General features: G+C 39.9%; 1 protein-coding gene and 1 long non-coding RNA gene across 4 annotated transcripts in view; one reads left to right on the top strand and one right to left on the bottom strand.

Moving 5' to 3' along the window:
- The window catches only part of Pde4d (phosphodiesterase 4D), an 820129-nt gene that overhangs the window by 501169 nt on the left and 291976 nt on the right, over positions 1–26984 (bottom strand). The window contains exon 1 of one of the 3 annotated variants that reach the window (XM_060385706.1): positions 12115–13372. The exons of the other annotated variants lie outside the window; for them this stretch is intronic. Coding sequence (XP_060241689.1) covers positions 12115–12254 — 140 coding nt within the window. The 5' untranslated portion in view covers positions 12255–13372. Of the gene's footprint in view, positions 1–12114; positions 13373–26984 lie in introns of those variants that run through there. 3 annotated transcript variants of the gene reach the window in all.
- LOC132654718 (uncharacterized) lies at positions 13458–26944 on the top strand. Its single transcript, XR_009592410.1, has 3 exons — positions 13458–13576; positions 25441–25516; positions 25939–26944. It is a non-coding gene; the product is annotated as an uncharacterized LOC132654718 (long non-coding RNA).

Below are 26984 nucleotides of genomic sequence, written 5' to 3'. Positions count from 1 at the left end.
AAGAGAAGTTCCAGAGGACAAAGGAGTAGATGAGGACGTGGTGACTGACCACAAGGTGTTATATAAATGTATGAGACTGTCAAGCAATACAAAGGAAACAGGAAAACACTGAGAAAATCTTGCAGATCCCTGTGACCTAGCATCTGTTCCTTGAGAAGACCTCACTCCAACTTTTGTCTGCGATACCTCATTTTATCATGACAGCACAATAGGGAAGTAGGATTTCCTGCCATGTTTTTGATATGTGAGGAAAAAATAATAAAAAAGAAAGTGGGTTAAACTGCTAGCAGAGAGTGAATATTGTATAAGCAGAAGTACAAGGACACACTCCTAGTTTCCTACCTCCATGACCAGGGCATTGCTACCTCTCATTTCATAGTGCTTGCGGTGTAGGGCACAGCTAACTTTGAGAAAAGAACAAGAGGTGCATAAGACACAAATGTTTTGTTTATCCCTGATAGATATGTCGGTTAGAAAAACCCCATCAGGCAGTGGATAATCTAACAATGAAAGGTGTAGACTTTCTGTGTTAATGGAAATTTAGAAAACTGAGCTATCTGAGGTCAAACAGAACAAAACAAGATGTAGTAGGTCCTGGAAAATTATGGTGACAGTTCTGCAGCTGTGCCATCTCCCCTCAGAAAATTCATACCCATCGTATTCTTGTTGAAGTACATGCGGTGCTGCACCTAAGGCTCTGCTTGCATGCGAGTCAGCCTGGCCCTGCCAGGAGTGAAGGAGAAACAGGAGTCAGAGAATCAATACTCTGGTCTTCCCGTCCAACAAGTGGGACAATTCTGTAGCAAGAGTTTACCCAAGGGCTTCTTAACAACATTGAGTCTGGCTGAGTATCGCAGTTAACTGACCACAATCATACCCCATGTTGGCTTTCTTTCTTTTCTTTCTTCCTTTCTTTCTTCCTTCCTTCCTTCCTTTCTTTCTTTCTTTTCTTTCTTTCTTTCTTTCTTTCTTTCTTTCTTTCTTTCTTTCTTTCTTTCTTTCTTTCTTTCCTTTCCTTTCTTTCTTTTCTTTCTTCCTTCCTTCCTTCCTTCCTTCCTTCCTTCCTTCCTTTCTTTCCTTCCTTCCTTTCTTCCTTTCCTTCCTTCCTTCCTTCCTTTCTTCCTTTTTCTTTCTTTCTTTCCTTTTTTTCTGACTAGCTACAACACTTTCAAGCTGCTGTTCCTAAGAGTCCCAACCAAGTAAGCCACCCACAATCAGATCCTTATCTCACAGTCTGCTTCAGAAGGATATCAATTTGACTGACGGCCATCTACCACAGCTCCAATAACTGCAGTTTAGTACATGTGTCACATGTACATCAGTTCATCCTCATGATAGTCAAAAGGTAATAATGACCATTCAGCCCCCATTCTGCATTCTGCAGACGGGGTACCCGAGAGCCTAAGTAACTCATCCAGATTAAAATTGGGCTGTCTGTCTGAATCCATGCTGCTTCTATTAGCTGCAATGCAGCCTGCCTTTCTGTGTGAAGAACAAAGTACTGTAGCAAAGAAAGCTGTGCTATAAGAAGTCCAAAAGGTTTGAAGAGGAGAGAAGGAAGGCTTGACTCTACTTAGCATTCAGAGTAAGCAAGTAAAGCAGAACGGGGACTGATGTGTTAGCATGGATTTGTTACGGCAGAGCATCCATGCATAGAATATTCCAATACAAGGCTCATTGAGCAGTAGCAGAGTGACTTCAGATAACAAAGTCCCACCTAAGGAGCTATACAAAGAGAGGAGGGTGTCATGGCACAGGGTTGGGGGCCGGCTGGACTCTAGCATCTTCAGTCCTTCTTTAAACAACTATTATGTTGGTTTGATTTAGGTTACCTTGGGCCTTGTTTAACAGAGAGGTTCTGGTATACAGCCATATGTTTGTGCTACAAGCAGTAAAGCCTGGAGAAGATGGAGGTGATCAGGAATGCTCACTCATTGCTGGTGTGAATGCAAAGGGAAGAGGCTAATGACATCAGTATATTATCATCTCAAAACTTAAAAAGCTCTGATATAGATATGTGTGTCAAAAAACTAAAGAAATTAAGAATTATAAAAAAGATAAGTAGACTTTATACTATGAGATTAAAAAGACAGAGGCCAGATATAGCCGGGCCCAGTACCATAATATATACAATGTAGAACCAACATATTTTCTAGGCTAAATGAAACACAAGAACATTGATTTTTCTAAAGTTTGTTTGGATCATGCAAAAATGTATGTGAAGAATCATTTCATTTGTTATGATGAAAACAAACTAAAATGTAACATCAGTGTTATGAATGCAGGCACAAACATAACAGAGCAGCAAGGATCATTTTAAGGTTTTGGACTCAGCAGAAAGATCATGCATACATGCATATGTACATACATGCATACATACATACATACATATACACATACATATGAAAAAAGCAGTCAATGAATGAATGGGAATGAAGTGCCAATTAGTTTTGAAGAAACTTCCTAGGAGTGCTCTTAGTTTAAGCACCATTCAGAAGAATAGCTAAATATGAAAACTTGGGCAAATTCTACCCAGCATTAGAAGCTAAGATGTTTAAGAATTATTTAGCTCAAGACCCCAGTTTTTTAGTATAGAAAATGTAGCTGTCCAAACATAGGACCTTTCGCATGGAAGTTGAAATTAATCATGACAGCCATAAGTCCTACTCCGGACACAATTCTGGAGTTACTTCCAATCTAACACAGTCTTTGTAAGATGTGGTGCAGACATCGATCCTGTACCAGATGTGTTAATTATTGTGAATGTCAGCGCTTATAGGCACACCATTGCTGTCATACCTATGAAAAGGGCCATTGTTTAAAATTAACTATGTAGAATACCCACAGCAGAGGCTAGGGACCATCTATAGGATAAGCAAAATGTGAAGGAAACCATGAGAACTTCCAGCCAGCGAGGAGGTTCGGAAAGTAAAGGCACTTGCTGCCAAGGCTGACAACTTAATTTTGATTCCCTGGATCCAAAGAGGAGAAAGATCAAACAAAATCCTATAAGATGTCCTGTGATGCCACCTGTAAACCATGATATGCATATGCTCCTATATAATAAATAAATACATGTAATTTTTTAAAGAAAATAATCAGAACTCAGTCCCCAAGCAGTTTTTTGATCAACATATTACTTCCCTGTTTGAGCTGAAGAATAATCACACTTTAAAAAGAGAGAAATGAGTACATATATCTAAGGTATGGGGTCACTGATTCTTTTCTAGTTCCATAATAATTAACCTTTTTACCTTCGGATTTGGAAAATAAAAACGTGGAAACCAAAAGAAGAGAAAAACATGAAGTTCCCTTATAAGTACGTGACCAGGACCACTCAGCACATTATGGTGGGTTCTGAAGCCACTGCTGCAATATTACAACAGTCCTAGGAAGAGAATTGGTGACCCCTGAACTTCAAGAATATTAAGAGATGTCTGCAGATGGAACACAGCACATATATCATTTCCCGTTGACTAATACAAGACTCTGGGTTCCAACCCCACTGCCATAAGAAAGAGAAGGAGGGAGGGAGGGAAGGGAGAGAAGGAAGGAAGGAAGGAAGAAAGGAAGGAGGGAGGGAGGGAGGGAGGGAGGGAGGGAGGGAGGGAGGGAGGGAGGAGGGAAAGGAAGAAAGGGAAGAAGGAGGCAAGGAAGGATGGAAGGAAGGAAGAAAGGGTAGAAAGGGAAGAAGGAAGAACAGCTAAGAGGAAAATATAAAATCTGTTAGAAATCATGATCGTGGCCTATGGAATCATAAAACCATTAAATAATATCTATTAATGTCTCATATTTGTCATTTATTCTCTAAAACATCATAGAAACACAAAAGAAAATTTATGTTAATAAGTATTTAAATAAGGTTAGACCAATCGAAGTTACAGCGTGCTCAGTTATTTTTAGTGAGTGAGCTTCCCAGGGAATAGAGATACTTTCAAATAAACTTCATAGGGTTTTGAAAAAATAACCTTTGTAAAATCTGGTGATATATATGGAATTGTGACATTTGAGCAAAACCACAGAAAATTTCCTATTAAAAATGAGCAGAGCTGAACCTTTTTTTTTTTTTTCAATCCTTTTCCACTATGTATTTTATTCATTTGAAGACAAAAGGCAAGGCAAGCATCTTAGGGCTTCTGTTTGTCACAGGAGAGTTATTTCCAGGCAGCACAAGGAATCTCGCTTTTCCAAAGTCAAGTCCCAAACCTGGGACTGCAATCTAATGAATATATTCATAAGACACTTTCTACCAATACCAAACAGACAGCAACAGCACAGACTGCATGCTTTGGAATTCCCCAGGCCATATTTGATAGGAAAATATCATAAAACCATTTAATTTAATCATAAAACAATCCACAATTTAGTAATTAGGAACTGTAACATGTCCGTCAGACCTCTGTACTGTCCTCTGACGTCACACTGTGAGTCAGTACATTTAAGAGCAGACGAAAACCCTTTTTAATGGCTTGATATCTCCTTTCAGCATCTGTGTCCCATTTTCAATTTGCTCAACACCCTTGAACTTGTAGCCTTTCCTATCCCCACAGAGGCTTGTTTCATGGCCTGACTAAGTGCTCTGCCTGGCTTGCTGAGCCACATCCCCTGCTGAGATGCATTTTTTTTTTATTACATATCTCATAGGAAACAGAAGTAACAAGACCAGATTCCCTAAGGATCTCAAGACTCCCATCAATGTAATTTACACATTTACACATTTACACATTTTCTACATCTCTCGCTGCCCTGACCTTCCTTCCTCTTTCAGAGGCTATGCATTCTCGACTAGAATTCCAGGTCTACATCAGGGTTTTCCTTTGGGAATGTCCCTGAACTAGCAACTGGCTTTCCCTCCCTCCTACCCTCCCTGTCCTGTCCTCTGCTTCCCTTCCATCCTTTCTGTTAAAAACTGTGAAAGAAGTCACTACCCACAAGTTACCTGGATCTAATGTTTTAATTCTTTTATTTATTTAAAATAAATCTTTTTCCCTAAGACATTCCCTCAAAACACTCTCCACAATCGTTTTCAGGAACTGATAATTTTTATACTTTTCAATATATATATTTTTTGTCTTCCATTACTGCATTTGTTTAAGGCACTTGTGTTAAGGCAATTAAGCTGAGTTATCCTTTGTATTTCCTGAAGTCCCAAACTATCTTTGAGTTATCTGTCCCCTACCATACTGTAAGTATGTGTTTTTATGGCTGTCTTACCAACCTATGACTATGTCCATCCTAGGACTCTTAAGGTATTTATTTGGAAATACTTTATCCTTAAAAGAAATCAGTATGCTCCACCTGTTCCAATAGAATTCACTAAGAATGATCTTATCCAGTATCAGATATGATCTCATTTCAGATGGTGTTAATGCTTGTTGCCTATGGCATGATAAAAATTCAAAATCCCATAGTTGGTCAATTGTTTTTAAAAGCAGTGTTGGCAGCAAATGCCTCAACTTATACTATCAGCAAAACACTGTCAGAAATATTTCATCGGCCATCACCAAGTAGTGCTTATAAAGGCAGTTCCGGGGCTAGTTTGGACTGATGAGAGACAGTAAATGGAGAAGACCTTCCACACTCGCCACACATGTGCCCAGAGGATAGCATGCCTTTCACTTTGCACCAATGTTCTTTCCATGCAGCACTCACTGTAGTCTGTATTTCCTCATCAGCCTGAAGTACAGCAACTGTTCTAACACATCTGCCTAGAGAGGCACCTTCTACTCATTCGCAAACGACCCTTTAGGCAAGAATGCCTCCCTTGGGAACACAGTTCATGGCACATTCCTTGTGGAAATCATTACAGAAAAAGCTGCTGATGTAGAGGGAGTACAGGGTTGGTCGTAGTGCCAACATTAACAAATCCTCTCTCAAGGAAAGGCTGTTCGTGGCCATTCGGATTCACAGGTGTCCACATACTTCTCTAACTTGCTAACAATCACAAGGAAATTGGATGATTTTTTTTTCCTGGTACATTGTTAATCTGTTTTCTAGAAGCCTCATAGACACAGTGTAAAGGCATCTTTTACAAAAACAATATGGTAGATTAAAGAGAGACTGGGCTCCAAAATCAGGCCAGACCTAGTGTGGACCATCTTCATTATGTCAGCAGAATGTCACCTTGCAAAAATTTCTTAGCCTGAGAGAATTCCATTCTATAAAGAATGAGTCAAGACAGAGAAAACAGAAAATCACTGCTGGCTGGTGAGATGGCTCAGTGGTTCAACTATTTATGTGTGCCATCCACACATAAAGACCTGAGTTTAGAATCCTCAGTACCCATGTAAAAGCCTGGCATGTAGACATATGTATGAAACCCTAGTGCTGGTTGGGGGCTGGTTGGCCAGCCTAGCTGAAACAGCAAATTCTACGTTCAGAGAGAGAGCAAACATGTCTCAAAAATAAATAAATAAAGAGCTACTGAAAAGACATGAGACAGTCTCCACACGTGCGACACTTGAGCATGCACAAAACCCCACCAAACATACATAATACATATAACATACATACAAGTTCAAAATAAAAGTCACTGTTCCTGCTGAATATGAACTCACAGGGAGTGTACAGGAGAGCTCAGCTAGTATTGTTGATCTATGATACATAAAATAGTTATGTTTGTTACCTGTATTTTCTTAAAAAATGTCACTCACTTGCTTTTAGCATGTCCTTCTAATGAACTGTCACTCGTGTTCAATGAGACTGTCTTTAATTTTCTCTAATACAAATTGTTTGCTACATGTTAAATACTGGTAAGTTCACCACGCATTCACACGGCCACATAAAACATTAACAGAGATTTATGTTACAATTGGAACCCTGGGAGTTGTTATGCCCCACACAGCCTCTGTGTAAAATCTAGGTTATCCATCCTTCAAACCTAACACACACACAAAACCATTACAAATTTTTAGAAGACATTATCTCTAAAGATGCTGTCTTAGCCATGTTTATAGGCTGACAATTATCCAAAAATAGGAAGCACAACCTCATAGCCCATCAAGTGATGACCACACCTTAGTTAACTAATAACAGCTTGGGAACATTTTCGTTCTATTGCCTGAAAAACTAGAATGAAGTTACACAGAGGTAAGTTTTGTGTGATAATTAAAGAAAGATAAAAAGCAAGTAAGGGGTTAAAGAATAAAAACGGAACATACGACAAATGAGAAAGTGGCTGTTTTTTTCCTTTTAGTTATTCTTCCATCTTAGAATCCTGAACTACATTCCTTTTCCCCCAGAGTTGACTTTCTCTCAGCTGAAAGACAGCAGCATTAGAAGTAGCACTTCAATACTAAAAAACTAAAAGAGGGTGGATGGTGACGCACTTAACAGACAAGGGATAGACCAAATTATTGGGTGACAATTTTCCTTCTCTTTCTTTCTTTCTTTCTTTCTTTCTTTCTTTCTTTCTTTCTTTCTTTCTTTCTTTCTTTCTTTCTTTCTTCCTTCCTTCCTCTCTCTCTTTCTTCATTTCTTTCTTTCTCTTTCTTTCTTTCTTCCTTTCTTTCTCTCTCTCTTTCTTCATTTCTTCCTTCTTTCCTTCCTTCCTTCCTTCCTTCCTTCCTTCCTTTCTTTCTTTCTTTCTTTCTTTCTTTCTTTCTTTCTTTCTTTCTTTCTTCCTTTCTTACGATTTTCTAAGACCTTTCTGGCTTGGCCCCACTTAGCCCAGTCAATAGCTGAAAATACAAAATTTTAGCAACCTAAGAAAGACTAAAATCCTACAGTCTAATTTCTATATATTGTGGTCACACACAGGATTTCCAGTTGCAAATTTCCTTCTTAATTATAACAATTGTAGCCAAATTTTATTGTCACTTATAACTTCTAAGGTATTGCATAGAATTCAAGGAGAATTCAGATAGAGATAATGAAAGACATCAAAACTGAACACCAGGAGGAAAAAAGTATATTTAATAAGATCAGGAGTTCATCTAATTAAAAAACAACCTTAATCTGAACCTGACCTTCTGCCTTACTCTGATGACTGATGGCCAAGAGGAGCTCACAGAATCATCAGCTCTAGGTTTACTAGCCAAGTCCTTACTAATAAAGTTTTTGGTCCTACCGGGATCTAGAACCAAGCTTTGAGTCTGGTGTTCTGAGAAGAGCTGTTTCAAAGAGGAAGAGAGAGTACTGAAACCAGGTTGGCTGATGTGCAATTTCTGTAGGAAGTATGCAGATACTGGCTGAACTTTGCTTACCAAACTGAGAATACTGTTATTCTATAGAAAACTTAAAATCTGTGCATACATCATTGCCATTTAGTGTTCAAAAACTCTGCAAACTTTACTTCAAGGATCTGTTCCTGTGCTTTCAATTTAAAAGATCAGACAGAAAATGGCCAGAGAGGAAGAATTTCCCTTCATTAAACAGCAAGCTATTTGTCCTCTAAATGTTCATTTATTGGATTAATTGTTTAAAATAGTGTGCAGTTTTGAACATATGCAAATTATACTGTTATGTGTTCATTTATACTTTGCTCCATTCGATAAAGAATGTGCATCAATCAAAACAAAACGGGCTAGCTCATGAGTCAAATCCTTGGACTATAGAGGAAGAACCCAACTGTGTCCTCTAGACTGCAGCTTTTGAGAGCTGATATTTGAGAGCATATGGTCCAGCAAAGGGCTGTAGGAGCCTGAAAGTAGAAAGAGCCTCGATATTGATTTAAGGGGTTATAATCACCCCATTTCACCTCTTAGTTGAAGAAAGCTGTCAGCGTGACCATTGCAGTTTGATAAGAAGCATTAAAACATCTCCTTAGAAACGGAACCCTGAGCACCAAATAAGTAAATAATTAATCACCCTCCATAATTACTAGTCCCAAATCTTCTTCAGCCAAGTTCCTTGGCGTCTATCGGACCCCTCATTCTCTGAGTCAGTTGAGCCCATTGGAAAGAAAAGGGATTCAAAGGAATCCAAACAGAATGTCCTTCAGGAGTTTGAAACTACCCATCTTCATCGCATGCAACACAACTTTATGCATCTTGCATGAATTTATAACATCTTATTACATTTTTACAAATCATATTGTACAAAGTATGCGCTGTGCGTGTGCAAAAGCTGCCAACCTATGTCAGTTCCATTGCTTTGTGTCCTTGATGGAGCCTTTCATGTAATTCAACATCACAGCATCATGAGGCTTCTGAGGAGTCCTCTTAATTGCTGCTGGATAGAATTTAAATTCCTGGAAAGCTGACCTGTAGTTTCCTCCTTCGACCATGGAAGAACCATTTCTGAATTTCCAAGCCACCATTCTATTCTCATAACTTGACAGAACAAAACACAGAAGGTATATAGTGCTTGTTTATTCAGTCAAGCAAACGCTTATCTTTGTTTGGCTTGGCAGTAAAAAGGCTAAAATGTGTAATGGAAAGACGCCTTTGCAATAAAATCCTCTAGCAAATACTTTCAATGTGGCTTCAAACAAGAAAGAGGCATTCTTCATACCCTTCACACAAGTGGTGTGTTATTACTCTGAGTTAGTGTTCTATTAAGCCAAGTACTTGGACCACTTATTAACTTTAACTTGTAACCAAGAAACAGTGAGCTCCTCCTAAGACTGTACAAAGACCAACACTCCAGGTTAAGGATAGGAAGATGAGTATTCCTATTTAGATCGTGATTTTGAGAAACTTCTGAAGACTTCTCCAGACCTGCTTTGTATCAATTTTTCTCTCTTCCTGAAACAAAAGAGAAAGAGGCTCTCTCTATCCTGTCTATCAAAAGGGTGTAATGCCGTCATACACCAGAACTAGGGTTTCTGAAATCAAAGCACATGTCTCCTTTAAAATGCTTTTTGTTCACTGCCATTGGTCTGTTGCCAACTTCTGATCTTCCACAAAGAAACAGAGGAGCATGTGAAGATGAAGAAAGACAGCGTCTTTCTAAGCCTTTTTTTTTTTCTTAACAAGAAGACAGAAGAGCATGGAAATTGGTCCAAGAAGGACTCTTACCGTGGGACAATAAGAAAGGAATCCCATCAAACACCAAGACCCATTTACTGCAGTACTGAAAGGTGAAGATATCTATACAGAAAACAACAACAACCAGGGAGTTGAGAAAGGGAGCAGGATGCTAATTGGGTCACCTGGCATAAAACACCCCCTTCGTCCTGAGTTAAGTGCCTCAATAACGAATCCTTTTAAGGAGCCCAGGGGAAAACGGCCAGACAGGGCACCAGTATCCGCCCTTGCTCAGTTCGTTCACAACAATAACAAATTGACACAGCGTGAGGTGAAATGGATGAGGGGTTACCTAGCTCCAGGCACAAAAGAAACCATTCAGAATTCTCAACTCCTCTATACACCCCTTGAACACATTCATTACAGAGTGACAGTAGCATGAATAAGCAAATTTGCATTTTTCTCCCAAAACTACAGGGTTGAACCGCTCGTTTCTTTCCGGTCAAAGGTAGAGGTGAGGCTAATGAAAAGAAAAGGCGACTATACTACAGTGCATCCAAAGACTACAGGCATCCTAGCTACTGCAACATAAACAAATGGGCTCAGACAATAGGACTTAGCTAAGACAGAAGCAGTTAGTTGCTTTATAGCACGGTACACTTTATAGAAGTGAGAATGGCAATCATTTAAAGGGAAAAATCACCTCTGCCTTGTTTAAAGCAAATCTTAAGAAGTCTGACGTTGACCATAAAGAAAGCTTAAAAAAAAAAATAGAAGAAAAGTGGACACATGCTTACTATGGATCAAAGACTACTTCCAGGACCTTTTAATCTCAGGATTAAGGGCTACTGGTGTGATATTTTCTGGAAGAACAACTAGATCTTTATGCTGACGTCAGACCCTCACCAACAGGGGAAGCAAGGCACTGGCACCAAAGCCCTTCTGAGTTGGGAACTCTGGTGATGCAGTTGGAAGTGGGCCACTGAGGCCTGTAGATCTGCCACCCGACTCTCTCACAGACACATCAGAGCTTGGTGACAGCGGCTGTGTGGTCAGCAGAGAAGGGAGATATGCCACAGCCCTGGTTCTGGACGACTCTGGAGTTGTAAGAAAACAGACACCAGACAAGAGTGACAAGAGGTGGGAAGGAGGTCTCCCACCCTACCTTTGCTGGAAGCGATTTCTAGATGGGAATGAGAACCTCTGTAACCCAGTAGGTGATTTTGCTGGTGTCTTAAACTATGAGACTATGGTTGGCCACATGAGCAGCTATAAACCCCTCAGAATTGTGTTTATGTATCTATTTCTTATCTTGAGTCCGGTCAAGATGTTTGTGTGGGAAACATACTTTGAAAATCAGGCCCAATACAGTAGCACAACACATGCACACTGGGAGACAAAAAAGGCTTGTAATGTGTTTTTATCATACATCACAAAGTTTCTGCTGTGAGCAATTGAATCCACGCCCCCCTATAGGTACAATAAAAACAAGCAACTTTCAAAATAAGCACCTTTGTCCTTGTCATGGTCTCAGCCATTAGCTCCTACACACTCAGTCACAGATGCCAGCATGAATTGGAACGCGATGGAACCAGTCTGGAGACCTCAACACACTGAATCATTAAATCGAGCTTTGATACCTGACCAAACGTTCAATATCTAAGCAAGTTCGGTAAGAGTTGGTGCACTTTATGATTCATGTGTGAGAATTCTGTCAGAATTCTATTGGTTCAGCCCAGAGGGGCTATCCTTGAATAGCTGAAGCATTCTTAAATGTGATCAGGTCAGATGTTACGACTCTTTTTGAAATATTGAGTCAGCATTCAAAGTTTCCCTTAACCATTTATGGAAATGCAGGCCAATTAACATTAGATGTCACAAATCCATGTATACCCTTTCCTAGAGCATTTTCAAATTAAAAAAAGACAGACAAAGCAGATTCCCTACCCTCCCATTTCTGTTACTTATTCGGCTGGTTGTCATTTTCTATATTTTTGATTATGAAATATTAGCTAATGTGAACGCCCTCATGTTTTCTTATTGGGGATGCTTTGTAACAACAAGAAAAACTTAATTGCATAACCACTACTTTCTCAAATGGTCTTCTTCGTTTTCTACTTAGGGATCCTGACATACCTTCCTCTGCTTGCTGTCATGGGTTTTAAGAATTCTAAGTTTTCAGACTGAAGGGGCATTGACTACTCACCATATCCAGGAATGCCTTCTGAAGGGGAAGGTGTTCACATGCATCATGTTCGCAGACCTTCCGTCATTAATATTTTCCTCGTCTCCTATGTGGCATGAGGTGATTTTCACAGATGAATCCCAACTCTCCGGCTTGAGCATCGATCATGGACAATTATTGCCACGAGTAATGAATCCCCTCCCCAAAATCACCCCCCCCAAGAAAACACAAATGGCAAAAACAAAAGCCCTTCCAGGATTTGAAGAAAGAAACATCACAGGGCACTGTAGGTATGAGTCCATCCATGAAGCTCCTACTAGCCGGCACACTAAAATAACCAGTCCATTCGCTAATGCTAAATGATGGCAAATATTGTCCTGGTGAAATCCAACTGCCTTGGGTGTGAATTAATGCATCCTCACAGAAAGGACTATGGAATGTGGACAAACAGGAGTCAAAAGACAGTTTCTTGTTATCCTTGTTAGAGAAGTGTTAGGAGGGAAATGGAAAACTTCGCGTTGCTTTTCCATGCTGTCCTTTAGGGATGAATACTGCTTTTTCTTCTTTCTTAGGCACATATTCATGTGTGGTCACGTTAACACACTGCTACCGTCTGGGTCTGATTCGTGTCCGACAGAGACCTGGGCAGAGGGGACTGGAAACCGTGCACAAGCCAACTTCTTCTCCGAACCTCAGGATCGCCGGTTTCAAATGCTGAAGTACGAAGACAATGAATGATCTCTGCTTTGCAGGACAGGATTGGTGTGGGCTCCCATCATGACTTCAGAAGGAGCTGTTGTGATGAAATTCGTCTGCCGCCTAACCTCACAATAAGGCTGCCTGTCTGCTCTCTTTAAGTAAAATGACTAAGCTCTCGACTCTCTCACTGCAGAATCCCCTCTAATTTGTTGTCATCAAAACCGTGTGTGAGCTTTTAATATTTCGCCTTGGAAAGAAAAAGAAAAATAAAGAATTTCACAGCTGCAAGGCAGACGTCCTCTAAGAATTTCTTACTCAGCTGCCTTTCTTTTCCCTCTGTTCTGCTTACCCCCAGTTCAGTTCCCAAATAGATGTCATTTACTCGGACGCTCTGACATCCGCAAGATTCTCATGCCCAAGCCATACAGACCTCGCATGCTTTTAAAACACAGTGGCAACAGGCTCCAGCTGGAGTACCCCCCACACCGAATCTCCGGCAGAACCTTTGAATCCTCGCAGCCGCCTTGTTTGCCCCGGGCTGTGCCGACCCAGCTCTGAGCAGCTCAGGACACTTGCAGGCTCGGTGGTGTACTGTACATTAACTCTGCAGCAGCCCGCTCGCTCAGCTGCAGACTGCTGCCTGACAGGGGATGTGCTGGCGTCAAGGGGGCCCTCTAGGTGGGTTCCCAGACACTGCAGAGCCGCGCGCTCCCTGCTAGCTTTCAAGAAGAGCAAGTGAAAGGGGTTAAAAGAAGATCTTGCCCCAAGGAGCAGATTTCTTTCAGTAAGTAGTTACCAGGCATGGGGGAGGGGGGGCGCTAAAGAAACCTGTAAATAACCTCACAGGGAAATGACACGCTGAACAAATAGATATTATTATGGGGGAAAAGGTTTTTCTGTTTTAGTGTTTCACCTATCCAATGAAAAGAAAGGGAACAAAGGAAGTCCAGATAGAATGTGCAAATGACAAGTTTTGTTTTGTTTTGTTTTTTTCTTTAACAAAAATATGGGGGTGCAGAAGCCTAGCATACTAGATGATTTGTTACCAGTTAAGTACAGATTTCCACACTATGATTTTGGACAGGAAATCCTGGGGAAGCCAGCTCTGCAGAAGTCACTGAGACTTCTATTGCGTTTGCGCATGTCATAAAAGCTGCTTGTTTGATTAGGGGGTGTGTAGCAAGGAGGAGAGCTCCCTTTTCATTTCCTGGAGCCTGCCCCTTTGTTGCAGAAATTGTGCTCAATAATCCCCTGAAAGCACCCCATCACTGTTGATGCCATTTTGGAGCAAGGATAAAATAGTAAACTCTTGGAATTGTTGGCACTTGAATGGTACTTGTGTGAAATCAGTCAGAGAATGGGCAGTCGGTGGTAATGTGAGCAACTTTGATGTATTGCTTTTAACTTGGGTATTTAAGAAGGCCATTATGCTTAATATTAAATGGAAGACTGGCAACACTTAATAAATCATGCTATTTATCTTCAGTTAGGGTTTCCCCTGTGAATTCCTGTCCTTGCAGAAAAACGTTGCTGGGGAGAGGGGGATTCCTTTCCCATAAAATCTAAAGCAAGTGTGTTTGCTCAATTGATGGTCCCAGTGTAAGAATTCATTCCTGGGAGCAGGAAGGACGGAGTGATTCCTTTAAAGCAATTTGAACTCTGCATGCAGAAAGATGGCAACATATAGCACAAAGGAATTTGAGGAAAGTTACTGGCACTTCCTGTGGCCTAAGCAATGTCCTTGCAGCACCTTTGTTTTGGAGGGACTAAATCTCTCTTGTAAGGTCATCTGTGACCCTGCCCTGAACCCTTTCAGCTCTCATTGTTCTTAGCAAGCTCTCAAAGCTTGGAATCAGGTATCACATAGTAATCCAAACTGGCACATTACACTATATACTTAATTATCATTATTTAAGATCTAGGTGGACTAGTAATGTCCCCGGCCATCTTTTAAGAGCACCACAGGATAGTCTCACTTAACCCACGCAACAGCGCTGTTAGGTGAAGATGGTTGGTTGCTAGTCCTGGGCTGCATACGAAGAGCGGAGGCACTCAGAAGTTAAAGATCGCCCGAAGACAGACTCATTTGAAACAAGAAGCCTCACCACATGGCTTTCAACTCGAGTCTCCCCTGTAGTAATGATATGGCCTGGTACTAGCTTAATGCTCAGTTTTTTGCCTGTGTTATTCTACTCCCACAACAGTATTCCCACAACCCCCTTGGAAAGGGCCTGTATTTGCCTGTCTTCACACTTTCAGGGAGAAGAAGCTATTTGTCCTTTTTCTTTTATGGTAAGAATGTTATGACTGGCATTAACCATTTCAAAACCAGCACTTACTTCTTATGCTACGTAAGCAAGAGGGTATCTTTAGAATGTAACATATATAGAAACAAAAATGATGTAATAAGTCTAATTTCCACTCTAATAAATATTTTTTCATTTGACATTTTTGTCTGTATTTAGTACATTCTATTTCCATTCTATTCATAGGCCAAAATGGTTTATGTGTGCAACCTGACAACAATAACAGCAAAAACTCTACAAGTCTTTCCCAGATATCATAGATTCACTGTGATACTGACTAGCTATGTCTCTATTGGTGGGCAATGACATAAGCAAACACTTTGTGGGTTGAAAACACAAAATGACTCAGTTATTAGGTCACTAAATGAGATTTTTAAATTAAAATGTACTTTTAAAGGATATTTCAATTGATTTTTTCCCCCAGTGCTTGGAACTGAAATTGAGGCCTCAGAAATGTTAGCCATGCATTCTGAGACTGAGTTATACTATACCACGCCTTCAGCTTAGTATTTGTAAGGTTGACTTTTCTTCTGATTCTAATATGTAAATATTAAATAAATATGTAAATAAAATAAAACAAGTTAGATGATAACAACTGAGAAACTGCAATGAGCACTGAAAATTCTTGAAGTATAATAAAAGCGTAGTTTATCTCGCAGTTCAGAGAGCTGAGATTACAAATTAATGAGTAACTTTAGGGTGAGCAGTTTTGCAGACTCAAGGCAAGCATAAAAGAAGGGGATCGTTTTGGCTACAGACACATTTTTTTTTTAATTCTGTATTAGATTCTGAGTTTTAAGAGTTATGCCCACTATGCTACAAAAATGATACTTGCTGCGAGAGTAATCAGTGAATGTGTGACTTTCAGAAAACAACAGTCAGAAGACTGAAGGAGCTTAGAAACAAGCTCTGAAAATGAATAACGTTGAGGGACTAATAGACAAACCCCTCTGTTTTGTTGCATTTGAAAACAGTGGTCACCTTACAGAACTTCCGATCCCAGGTGAACCATGACAGGCTGCCTAGCTCATCTCCGCCTCACGGATTTGATAAGTAAAGGACCACTAATTGCCAGCTGCTGACCAGTGGACCTTGTTAAGGTCCCTGTGGCTGTGCTGTAGCCTCAACTCAAGTGGCACCAAGGCTGATTATGTTTTGTTGTCTTTAAATTTTCAGTCCTGCAGAAAGCACAGGGTTAGCTGATCATTCAAGGCTGACTAATATTAACTACCCTCAAATGAGAGATGTGAGGGGAAATGTGGCTGATTTGCTATTCAAGTGTGCGCTCAAACACAGAGCACATAAAAATGCTTTAGTTAACATTTTCATTAAGAAATTACTTAGGGTTAGGGAGACGGTTCATGGGTATGACATATGTTCTTCAAACATGAGGTTTCGCGGAATCAACCCAAAAAGCTGGACTTGGTTACATGTGTGCCTGTAGCCCTAGTTTTGTGGAGGAACAGAGGGAAGAGGGCTTGCAGGTTTGCCAGTAGTGAGAAGCTGTCCCAAGGGACAAAGCAGGACAGCAGATGCTTGACCCTGGCCTCTGGCCCTAAGGGTATGCGCAAGCACATCCATCAACACAAACATCAAACAAACATTTATACATATACATTAGACATTCTTAGACATTACTCAGACTCAAAGCGAGAAGAATCAGCTACCCAGTGCCCCATTTCCTCTATAATAAAATCCTTTTCTTGAGGAAGCTAATGCCTGAGAGTGAAAGTCTTTCAAACTAAACTCTTGGACACTTGAAAGTTTGTAAAACTGCCTTCGACCGTCTGTGAGCAAGAGTGGAGACAGGGTTTTCTTCATTTATTTTTGCTCCTCCCTTTCAAAGTTTGGTTCTTCCCAAAGAGGAACAGAGAGCCAACACCTTCTTCGAAACCTCGTATTCTTTCTGTCATGTTGAAGATTCCATTCTTTTCAAATTCCTTCCATTATCAATGTCCCTTTTAATTAATAAGAAGGCTAAGAAATATCATCACGCTACTATAATCACAGCATAATAAAGCCGCACCCTGGCCTCTGCACTTGGGTGTTTCCTAAACCCCTAGTTATTTGTACTTATCAGAAGCAGGAGGTGAGGGAAATGAACTCATTTATTTGACCCACCTGGTTTCACTTTCAGATAAACTTTAGCTTTAAATTTCAACAGAGTTCCTTGTGTTACCAATATATGCTGGAATAATTAATAAACTAGTATCTGTGTCACCTTGGATGAAACAAGATAAAAACCCCTCTGTGTTTAGCCGTGAAATGACAAGGACCTACAGTATAATGCTTCACTAATTTTGTATGAATTGGAATCATCAGTACAGATGTGTTTGGGAGTTTTCCACCTCTCAAGGGGCTTGTTAATTTTTCTTTTTCTTTTTCTTTTTTTTTTTTTTTAGTTGTTAAAAAACAGCATCTTTTCCCTTACTTTACTTTTGGTTTATATAAACATAGCCACATATAAAATATCTTCATATCTTAGCACATTCCTTTTTTTAAAGAGTTTTGCTGTGAATAGCACCTCCACATGCCCAAGATAAGAATACCACACAACATTGCTAATCTGTTTTTTAAAGATTTATTTGTTTGTTTGTTTATTATGTATACAATGTTCTGTCTGCATGTACATCTGCACACCAGAAGGGCACCAGATCTCATTATGGATTGTTGTGAGCCACCATGTGGTTGCTGGGAATTGAACTCAGGACCTCTGGAAGAGCAGCCAATACTCTTAACCTCTGAGCCATCTCTCCAGCCCATCTTAGCACATTTTATCTATACCAGCAAAAATATGTCATATTGAAGGAAATCAAACCTAGAGCCATTTGGATGTCTTAGCAGATGCAAATTTTTGTCTAAAGACAAAAGGCAATGTATCTTCTCATTTTCTAATATCTTTGAAGTTTACATATATGTATGTATGTATGTATGAGATTCACAAGTATAAAATTCTCATGCTACCAGGTATGCATGTAAATATCGTATGTTTTTATTGCACATTGTATTATTTTGCACATTGTATTATTAGATGAAGGGATAAGAAAGGCATCCCAATATCGAAGTCAAAACCCAAAGTGATTAGACACCTCCCCACACACCTCTCAACGGGAGCAGAAGTAAAAGCAAGGCTTCTCTTGAAGCCCATCCTGGGAAAGAAATGTTGCCTTCCTCACAGAAGGGGCTTAGTGCTTATTTTCAAAAATAAATTGTGGAAAATCACCACAAAATTGAAGACAAAAATAGTAGAGTTTACATTTTGCTTTGGTGTCTCAGAATGTGACTTCTTAATTTCAGGTTCTTCCTGCTCACATTTTGTATACTATTCTTGAACTTACTAAATCTCTTTGAGAAACCATTTAGTTTTATACATACATATACAGATATATATCCATATTTATATGCATATCTATACACATATAGGTATATGTATTTGAATATGATGGGCATAAAATATATGTGTATATTACACATATATGAATATTGTATGCATATACTTTACTGTAGTATTTTACTTGCCGAAACAAATTATAAGCTGCTTTTAAGTACAAAGAGTATTTATTAAGTGTTATTCACATATATTTAATGTCTTTATTTTCATATAAACATAGATTCTTCAGTGAGGTTATAATTTACTTGTTTCAAGGACATTATTGGCACTCACTAAATGGTAACTAATGACCATATTAATAGTGATGACATTCTACTTCTGACAACTTCTAGCAAAGGCTGAATGTGTGCTCTTCAGCATATTCATAACTGAAACAGGAGAAGGCCTTCATGAAGCCAGGGTTTTGATTGCAAAGTATCAGGGAACTGCGTGATGTTTCAGCATGTTGCTGCTATATTCAATTTCTGCATATTCTTGTAACTGAGATAACAGAACCAATTGAAATTAAAAAAGAAATCCACTAAACACCTATCTTGGTTACCTAAAAGCTTACATGTTCTTTGGTAACCTGATCATGATTTAATTTATTAAAAATGTCATTTGTGATCATAGGGTCAGAGCTTAAGCCTTCTTTCTTAGATGGTGAGAAAATGCAGTTACAGAAGTGGTATACCATCAAATACAGTGAACTCCATGGCTGCAGCAGCTAGAATATTCACTAGGTTAAAGTAGAAGTATTTATGGCAGCAGTCGAGGTAGAATGAAAATACTGGGATACGGAAGAGAAGAGATTCAAATATAAAATGAGGAAAAGATTCATAGCACACTTGAAAATAAAAATTAGAATTGGCATTTTGTCTTCGAGTTTCATGATGTGACTCCTTAACTCCAGGTTCTTTCTGTTCATATTTTGTGTACCTTTCACCACATCGTACCTTTCACCATCATCGTAAAGTCTTTGGGACCATATTTTGTGTACCTTTCACCATCATCGTAAAGTCTTTGGGACACAGTTTAGTTAGACATACATACATATGTATGCATATATGTATGTATGTACAATGTGTATGTATGTATAATATATGTGCATATACAAACTGTTCATTATAAACACTGAGAGGAATTATAAGCTAAATTGTAATATGAAGGATAGTCTTTAAGTGTTATTCATGTGTATTTTAATGTGCTTATTTTAATATAAATATTGATTCTTCAGGTACACTACAATTTTCTTGTATCCAAATGGAAAATCAGAAAGCAACAGCAAACCTCAAGTGACTTCCAGTAAGGAATCTTCTCCTGATGTGCAATTATATTTCATTTTAATCTTAAAAGCTTTAGAGGATTTGCATCATATTTCACAAATCAATATCCCAGAAACATTCCAAGAGCGATTCAGAAATTCAAAACCGTAAAAATACCTGCCTTGTAATGAAGACCAGTTTCAAATGATATTTGTGCTGTAGGATTTCTAAACAAATTACTTAGAAAGATATCTGAAGATAATACTATGTTAAAAAAAATAACACCCCAGTATTTCAAACAATATCTTCAGTATGCACTTACGAATTTGTAGGTCTGCTAACATGTATGTTCCTGGGAGGTTTCCCAGTCAGCTTGACACTGATTTTTCCACATCATGCAGCCAAGGTATGTGGTGTCTTAAAAAGATCATGACGGTGGAAACCCATGCAATGGAAATAATGGACAGAGCAATGGCTGAAAATGACACAAAGAACACGCACTAGATTATAAACACCCTGCCCCTGGAACATGAGATGGAGGCAAATGGTATTTTTAAAATTATTATATATTATATAAAATATAAATGTTCTATTTATATTTCTTGATTGACTACATATCCAGAAATCCAGCTATTTCCATTACCTTGGTTGCCACAATAACTACACGGCAGCACCTTACTGTTGAAGATACCACATATTTTAGCGGCAAGATGTTGGAGAAACCAGTCTCCAACTGACTGGGAAACTTCCTCCATGCTGACTAGCTTTCCTGGTGCCTTCAGGTGCCACGCAGACTGCTGGGGAAGAAGAGATAGCAAACGTCTTACTCAGCACTGGACTCTACTTGCTGACCCGCTAGAAAAAATCCACCTGTGCAATCGTGGCAGGACCACCATGGGGATAACTAACTGCTTTCTGAATGGATTTGATACCTACTCCATGGAACATACTCAGCTGGTACAATAACTCTGGTCAAATGCCTGTGGCTAGGGAGGCATTTGTGAAGAACCTGCTGGGATTACTGCGGTAAATGGTAATATGGTCAGATGACCTACTAAAAATGGTTATGCCCATAAACATGGGTTTCTCCCAACCTTGGTCAGAAAAGCCTCTCCTTGCAATGCAGAGACAGGTGACTAATCAGAAATGTTTAGAACAAAAGAACGCTCAGCGCTAAATCGGACATCTTTATCAACCCCCAGCCACTATACAAGATCAAGCTCGATGGGGAAGAAGACCTCTAAGCAACACTCCTTACTGAGGGGCTATTGGTTGAGATAGCTGCTGATAGAGCTGTTTTACTCTTCAGAGCTTTACAGGTCACTGGCTGGCTTCCTCTGGGTCAGTGAATAGCCATACACCCATGCACACACGGCCAACAATAATGGGGCTTGGAGGGTTAACAGAAGAAAGGGAAAAAAAGGAAATGAAGTTAGGAGGGGGAAATATTGTGATAAATACAAGAGGAGCTGGAGGGGAAAATATAGGTTGGATATAATCACTGCATGGCATTCACGTGTAAAACCTCAAAGGCAAAAACAATACATCCAGGTATTGTTTTACAGTTCAAAAACAAACAAAAATAATAATAATTAAGAGACACCATTTTTACTGTTAATTAACAAATAGGAGTCAGTCCTTGTTAGTAACTTCAAATTATAGTATCAAAATTGAGTTTCTAACCCTGATTAGGTAGGCTCCCTGAAAGGTTAGTGAATTTTCAGCTTTAAAACTAAAAGCTGAACAGCTGAAGGCAAAACTACATTCAAGAATGAAAACACTCCACCTCTATCATTACCTCCGTTAACATGGAGTCTCACGAGTACACACAAACAGCTGATTTCTTCATTCTTCCTCATCTACAGAAATGCTGCCCAGAGTTAACCATCAGTAAAGCCACATCTATTGGTCTATTGGTAAGGTGAAGTAACTGATCAAATGGGCCATTGTGGTAGGCCCATATCCCCCATACAGCACTGTATCGTAGATGCATATTCCCTTTGCAACACAGAACAGTGGGGTCAGGACAGAAAAAGGGATGTTGACAGTAGGTCCAGGAGAGGTGCTGGGATGTATGACTGTCCTGTCTCACTCACCCTAACTTATCACATGTGTTTTCATTGACATTTTAACATCCCTTGGCATTTCTGTCACTCATTCTCAAAGTTAAAAAGTCATACAATCTGGGGCTGACGTGATGATTCAGTGATTAAGAGTACTTAATGCTCCTGCAGGGTACCAAAAAAAAAAAAAAAGAAGAAGAAGAAGAAAAAAAATGAGTGTTTGATCCACACTTTGACAACCTATCTTTGCAATAACATCCTAAGACAGATGACTTAATGGTTCTTTGAACTTAAAGCTCATTATATACTTTAAAAGAAAAATCATGCGAGTCTATGACAGAAAACAACCTGCTCTTTACTCACAATGGGGAAGGTCTAGCCCACTGGGTGGGGTCATTCCTGAGCTGGTCATCCTGGGCTCTATAAGAAAGCAGGGTGAGAAAGCCATAAAGAGCAAGGCAATAAGTAGATCCTTCCATGGCCTCTGCATCAGCTCCTGCCTCCAGGTTCGTGCCCTGTTTGAGTTCCTGTCCTGACTTCCTTCCATGATAAACAGTGATAAGGAAGAGTAAGCCGAATGAACCCTTTCCTCCCCAACTTGCTTTTTGGTCATGATCTTTCATTACAGTAATAGTAATCCTAACTGAGACATGGGGTCTCTCTATGTAGTCCTGGCTCTCCTGGACCTCACAATGTAAACCAAGCTGGCCTTGAACACACAGAGATCTATATATGTGGAGACCTTCCGAATGCTGGTGTTAGAGGCAAGGCACCATCATGTCCGGTGAGGATCCCAATATTCTATCATTAACAACGTGGGTCCTCCGTAACACTGAGAGTTTAATTAGTGCAAGGTGGAAGAAAACCCAAGGGCCTACAGGGAAAGATGCCATTTAGGATAAGTAAAAGCTGATGACCAAGATGTGGGCGGCAATTACAAGGAAACTGCAAAATGCAGAAGCACAGCGACAAATGGAAAATGTTAACCATATGGTCTCAAATAGGGGAGATGGTTTATTACCAGTTTCCTAAATCTAATAAGGTCCATTTGCTTCTGAATATTTCTATGTAACCATGGTGCATGCATGGTGGTTTCTTGTTCTTTTGGCGTGTGTGTGTGTGTGTGTGTGTGTGTGTGTGTGTGTGTTTGGAGCTCATCTGGGTCAATCACTTCTACTTTAAGTCAAAATCTTGCTAAGTCGTAAAAATGTTATCTATTTTTTTCATGAATTTCTTTCTGTTGAATACAAATCAATTTAAAATGAAAGATCTGTTGGGGTATTGAACAGTCACAATGAATTAACATAGAGTCCTGAATCTGTCCTGCGCATACTGGAGCTAAGAATGTAGCTGCATCTGCACAGACATCCAGATGTTCTAGATGGGACCATTTTGCTCTGACTGACATCTAACTATAGTTCCAGTCACAATATTAGCACCGGGATTTTCGCAAGCTCATTAATGTTTTCTTCACTGGATATAAAATTCTTTTAGAAAACGATGTTTTGGGTTAAAGAAAGTGCTAGGAAGGAAGACAGAGTTCGTGGGAAAGGGTCAACACTGTGATTTTTTTGGTGTGTATTATGGGTATGGAAATTCAGTACCAAAAAGACAAATTTCCTTTTCAGGGAATAAAAAGGGACACTCATATGGTTATTTTAAAATAGTCATTAAAATTCTCAAAGACATTAACTTTGTTAAGACAGCCCGTGTTAGAATAATTAATAGTCTTAAAGGCATTATGGCTCAATTAACTAAAACATGTTTTGCATTTGAATATATAATAAATCCAAAGGTAATTTTAAAATCCTCCATGCATACTATAGACAGATATGGTCTCCTTCACCTTGTGTTTCACAGCTTCTCTGCTGTTTAAATGGTGTGGCTATCACCACTTACCCTGCCTCTCTCTAGTCCTGGCATGTCCCAGGACTTTAAAATAATCACTGGGAACTATTCAAATTACTTAACCAAATGTCCAAACAATAAGAGCAAAAAGCCCGAACATGAAGTGAAATTACTTTTGCTATGCTTTGCCTACATCACTTTGAGAAGCATGGTGTAAGGGAGAAAGTAATGTCTCTGATGTAGTTTCACCTGTTCTTAATTCCTTGATTCATAAACCGAAGGAAGACACAAAGTATTTCAGGTTGTTCACGGCACAAGACTGTTTAGGACATAGCTCACAGAAATGGTGATTTACCTTTAAATTTTCTGTTTTCTCGCTGACTGTTTCCTTTGAGATTAGTGACCCGTCTGAGAGCAGGGCAAACAATTGAAAAAGCAGGAGGTAGGCAGATGAGCACTAGATTTTTATTACTAGAATCCTCAGCAAGCTTCATTGATTTCTGAAGTCTCGACCTCATTTTTAAGAGTGGAAGCTATTCAGAAGCAGGGATGAAGTTAATGAAAGCATCAACTCGCCTTTCTCACTGTCTCCCTTAATTACCGGCTGACTAGAGGCACGGGCCATCTGAGATGTGGCTCTCAATGTGTATGCAAAGGTGGGTAGGTTTTCTTTACTCGGAGATGGGTCTAGCAGCTGTGTGAAGCTATTCCCTCTGTCTCCTCTTTATAGATTACAGGTATGGGGGGAGAGGAGGGGAGCACCATTCACAAAGTTTTATCCAAAGGAGAAGGGGGAGATGATGAAGAGACAAAGGAAAGACCAAGATTCCAGTGGGAGAGGAGGACTTTCACATCACATCCCCTCCAGCCAGCCACACTTTCCAAACCTTTGCTGAGCACTTCTTCTGGGATGGTTCTGTTGGGACAGAGGCATGTGAGGGAGCAGATGAAAAAGGAGATGGGAAAGGAAAGCATTGAAAACAGAAATATAATATGGCGTTAAGAAGGCGCCTTAAAATATTTGCAAGTGAGCACAGCCTTGTAACACCTTTGTTGAAAATGAGAGCATGGGGCATGTATTGGCACATTTTCCTCGGTTTTTCACTGCTCTTTGAGGTTTGCTTGTGGAGAACATTCTGTGATTTGTCTCAGAGTGCTGTTAGGGAACAGACTCACAGTTTTAAATTTACAGCAACTAGGATTATATTCAGCAATCAGAATGCTTGTTCCAAATGCTAACCCCAGACTCTCTATTATGTCCCACCTCTGGCTGGGACCTCACACACTAGTTACTTACAGTGGGAGAGGATAGGGTGTCTCTTCTCTCCAGGATCCCCATCCTGCCCAGACAAGACTGGCTCTGATTATCCTGGAGTTAGGAGGTGGGAAAGGGTAGAGGTAAAAGGAAGAGGGTTTTTCTTTTTTTCCTCATTTCCCCCTCAGTTGGCACCATCATGAGATGGCATCTCACACTGAGGGAGGGCCTGGCAGATGTTGAAAATGCAACTGGCACTTTTGCGGATTCAGCAGCAGCATCCCTGCCGGGACCCATGGCTGTGACTCAGACTTGGTCCCCTGTTCCAAGTGCTACTGTTTAATCAGACCCCCACCAAGCTTTTGGGTATCTGTGATCTAGTCCTACAAATCCTAACTATTAGAAACCAAATGCTTTCTCGAGCTGTTCTTTAGGAGCAGGGTAAAAAGAAATTGGCTCAAGGCTAACTCTCTCTCTCTCTCTCTCTCTCTCTCTCTCTCTCTCTCTCTCTTTCTCTCTCTCGGACCTTGGATTTGGCTAGGCAACCCATTGTGTGTTAATGAAGAATCAGACTGAGTAAAACTACAACATTGTACAACAGCCAAGCAAAAATGCAGGTGAGTCTCTTTAGAATGAGCCTCTGAAACTTTGTGTCACAAAACTTCATGATGATTCCCTTATTTATCTGTCTTAATCCATTATATTGGGAGTTCCAAACCTTCTGTCAAATGTATGTTATCTTTCACAGATCACAGTGAAATCCACTCAAGGAAGGTAGTTACACAGAAGAAAAAGATATTTTTTTTCTCAGTCTTTTCTTTCTAAATAGATGGAGGTGGGTGAATTCATTCAGCACACACACACACACACACCACAGTAAGCAGCAAACAGCTAAGTTAATTTTCAGAATCGCAGCCTGCTATTACTGAAGAGCAACGACAGTTAGAGTGACACCTGTGACAACAAATGTAAATATAAACAAACAAAAGCTGTGTGCAGTTGGTGACTCCCTTATCTCCTGGCTTGGTTCTCATTGCAGGTTTCTGCAAGGACCCAAGAGGTTCCCACTACGTCATTGTATTGATGCTCATGCCAAGGACCACATTCCATCTCAGACCTATCAGAAGACGACGATGTGTGTGTGTATCAAACACCCATATTGCTCTTTACACACTGATTTAGGAGGCCAAGCGGATATGTATTTTGCTGTCCCACAGTCTGATGTGGGCGTGCTTGACTAAATCACTTCCAGAGAGCCAGTGAGTGACTAATCTGTGACAACAGTATACTTTCAGACTAACACATTCATGGACAACAGAATACTGAGTTAATGTACCAAGTCCTAGATGGAATTTATTGAGAGCTCTTGGCCTAAGCTATCACAACTGTTTTTCATACTGAAAGAAGGTATGTCCAGCAAGCTTGCTACCCACGTCTTTGCTCTTGAACACACAGACTACGGCATCAGGAATGTTTTCTTCATGGAGACAAATGGAGTGGGTATAGGGGCTGCTGCAGAAAAATTCAGCTTGTTTCCTCATCATCTGAATGACTCTTCCCCAGCCCCTGTTACTGTCATTTGCCTGTGATAACTTCTTGTCAGTTCACAAACACAGATGTAATCAGTTTCCTACATGATCTGCGTCTCTCTTGCTGTGACTGATGTGCTCCAGCGTGCTGTGGCAGCCCTCTCTCATAAGCACTTCAGGGTTTGTCTTCTTTGCCCCCAGATCAGTCCTGGGACAAGATTATCCCTCTAACCAATAGTCTCACCCCACTCTCGATCTCCAGAAGCCTCTACGACTCAGTTCTAGCTTCTCCATCACATCTAAGACCTCCAAATATAAATTAATTCATTTGTGCCAAAGGCTCACAGGGTTTCTGAAGAAAAAAAGGTTTAGTGAGAAGAACACAGATTTGGGTTTTGTTTTTTGTTGTTGTTTTTTAATGTCACTGGGGTCTCATTTTTACTTTACTTATTTTGTGCTGATTTCCTAACTTTCACTGAATGATGGTCATTTTTCTCTAGGAAATAAAATCATTTATCTGTCTTGGATTTGTCTGGGATTTGACTGGACAATTTTA

This window comes from Meriones unguiculatus, chromosome 6 (assembly GCF_030254825.1).
Source record: "Meriones unguiculatus strain TT.TT164.6M chromosome 6, Bangor_MerUng_6.1, whole genome shotgun sequence".
In the NCBI taxonomy this organism is placed as follows: Eukaryota; Metazoa; Chordata; class Mammalia; order Rodentia; family Muridae; genus Meriones; species Meriones unguiculatus.
This window is presented reverse-complemented; position numbering and strand designations above follow the sequence as displayed.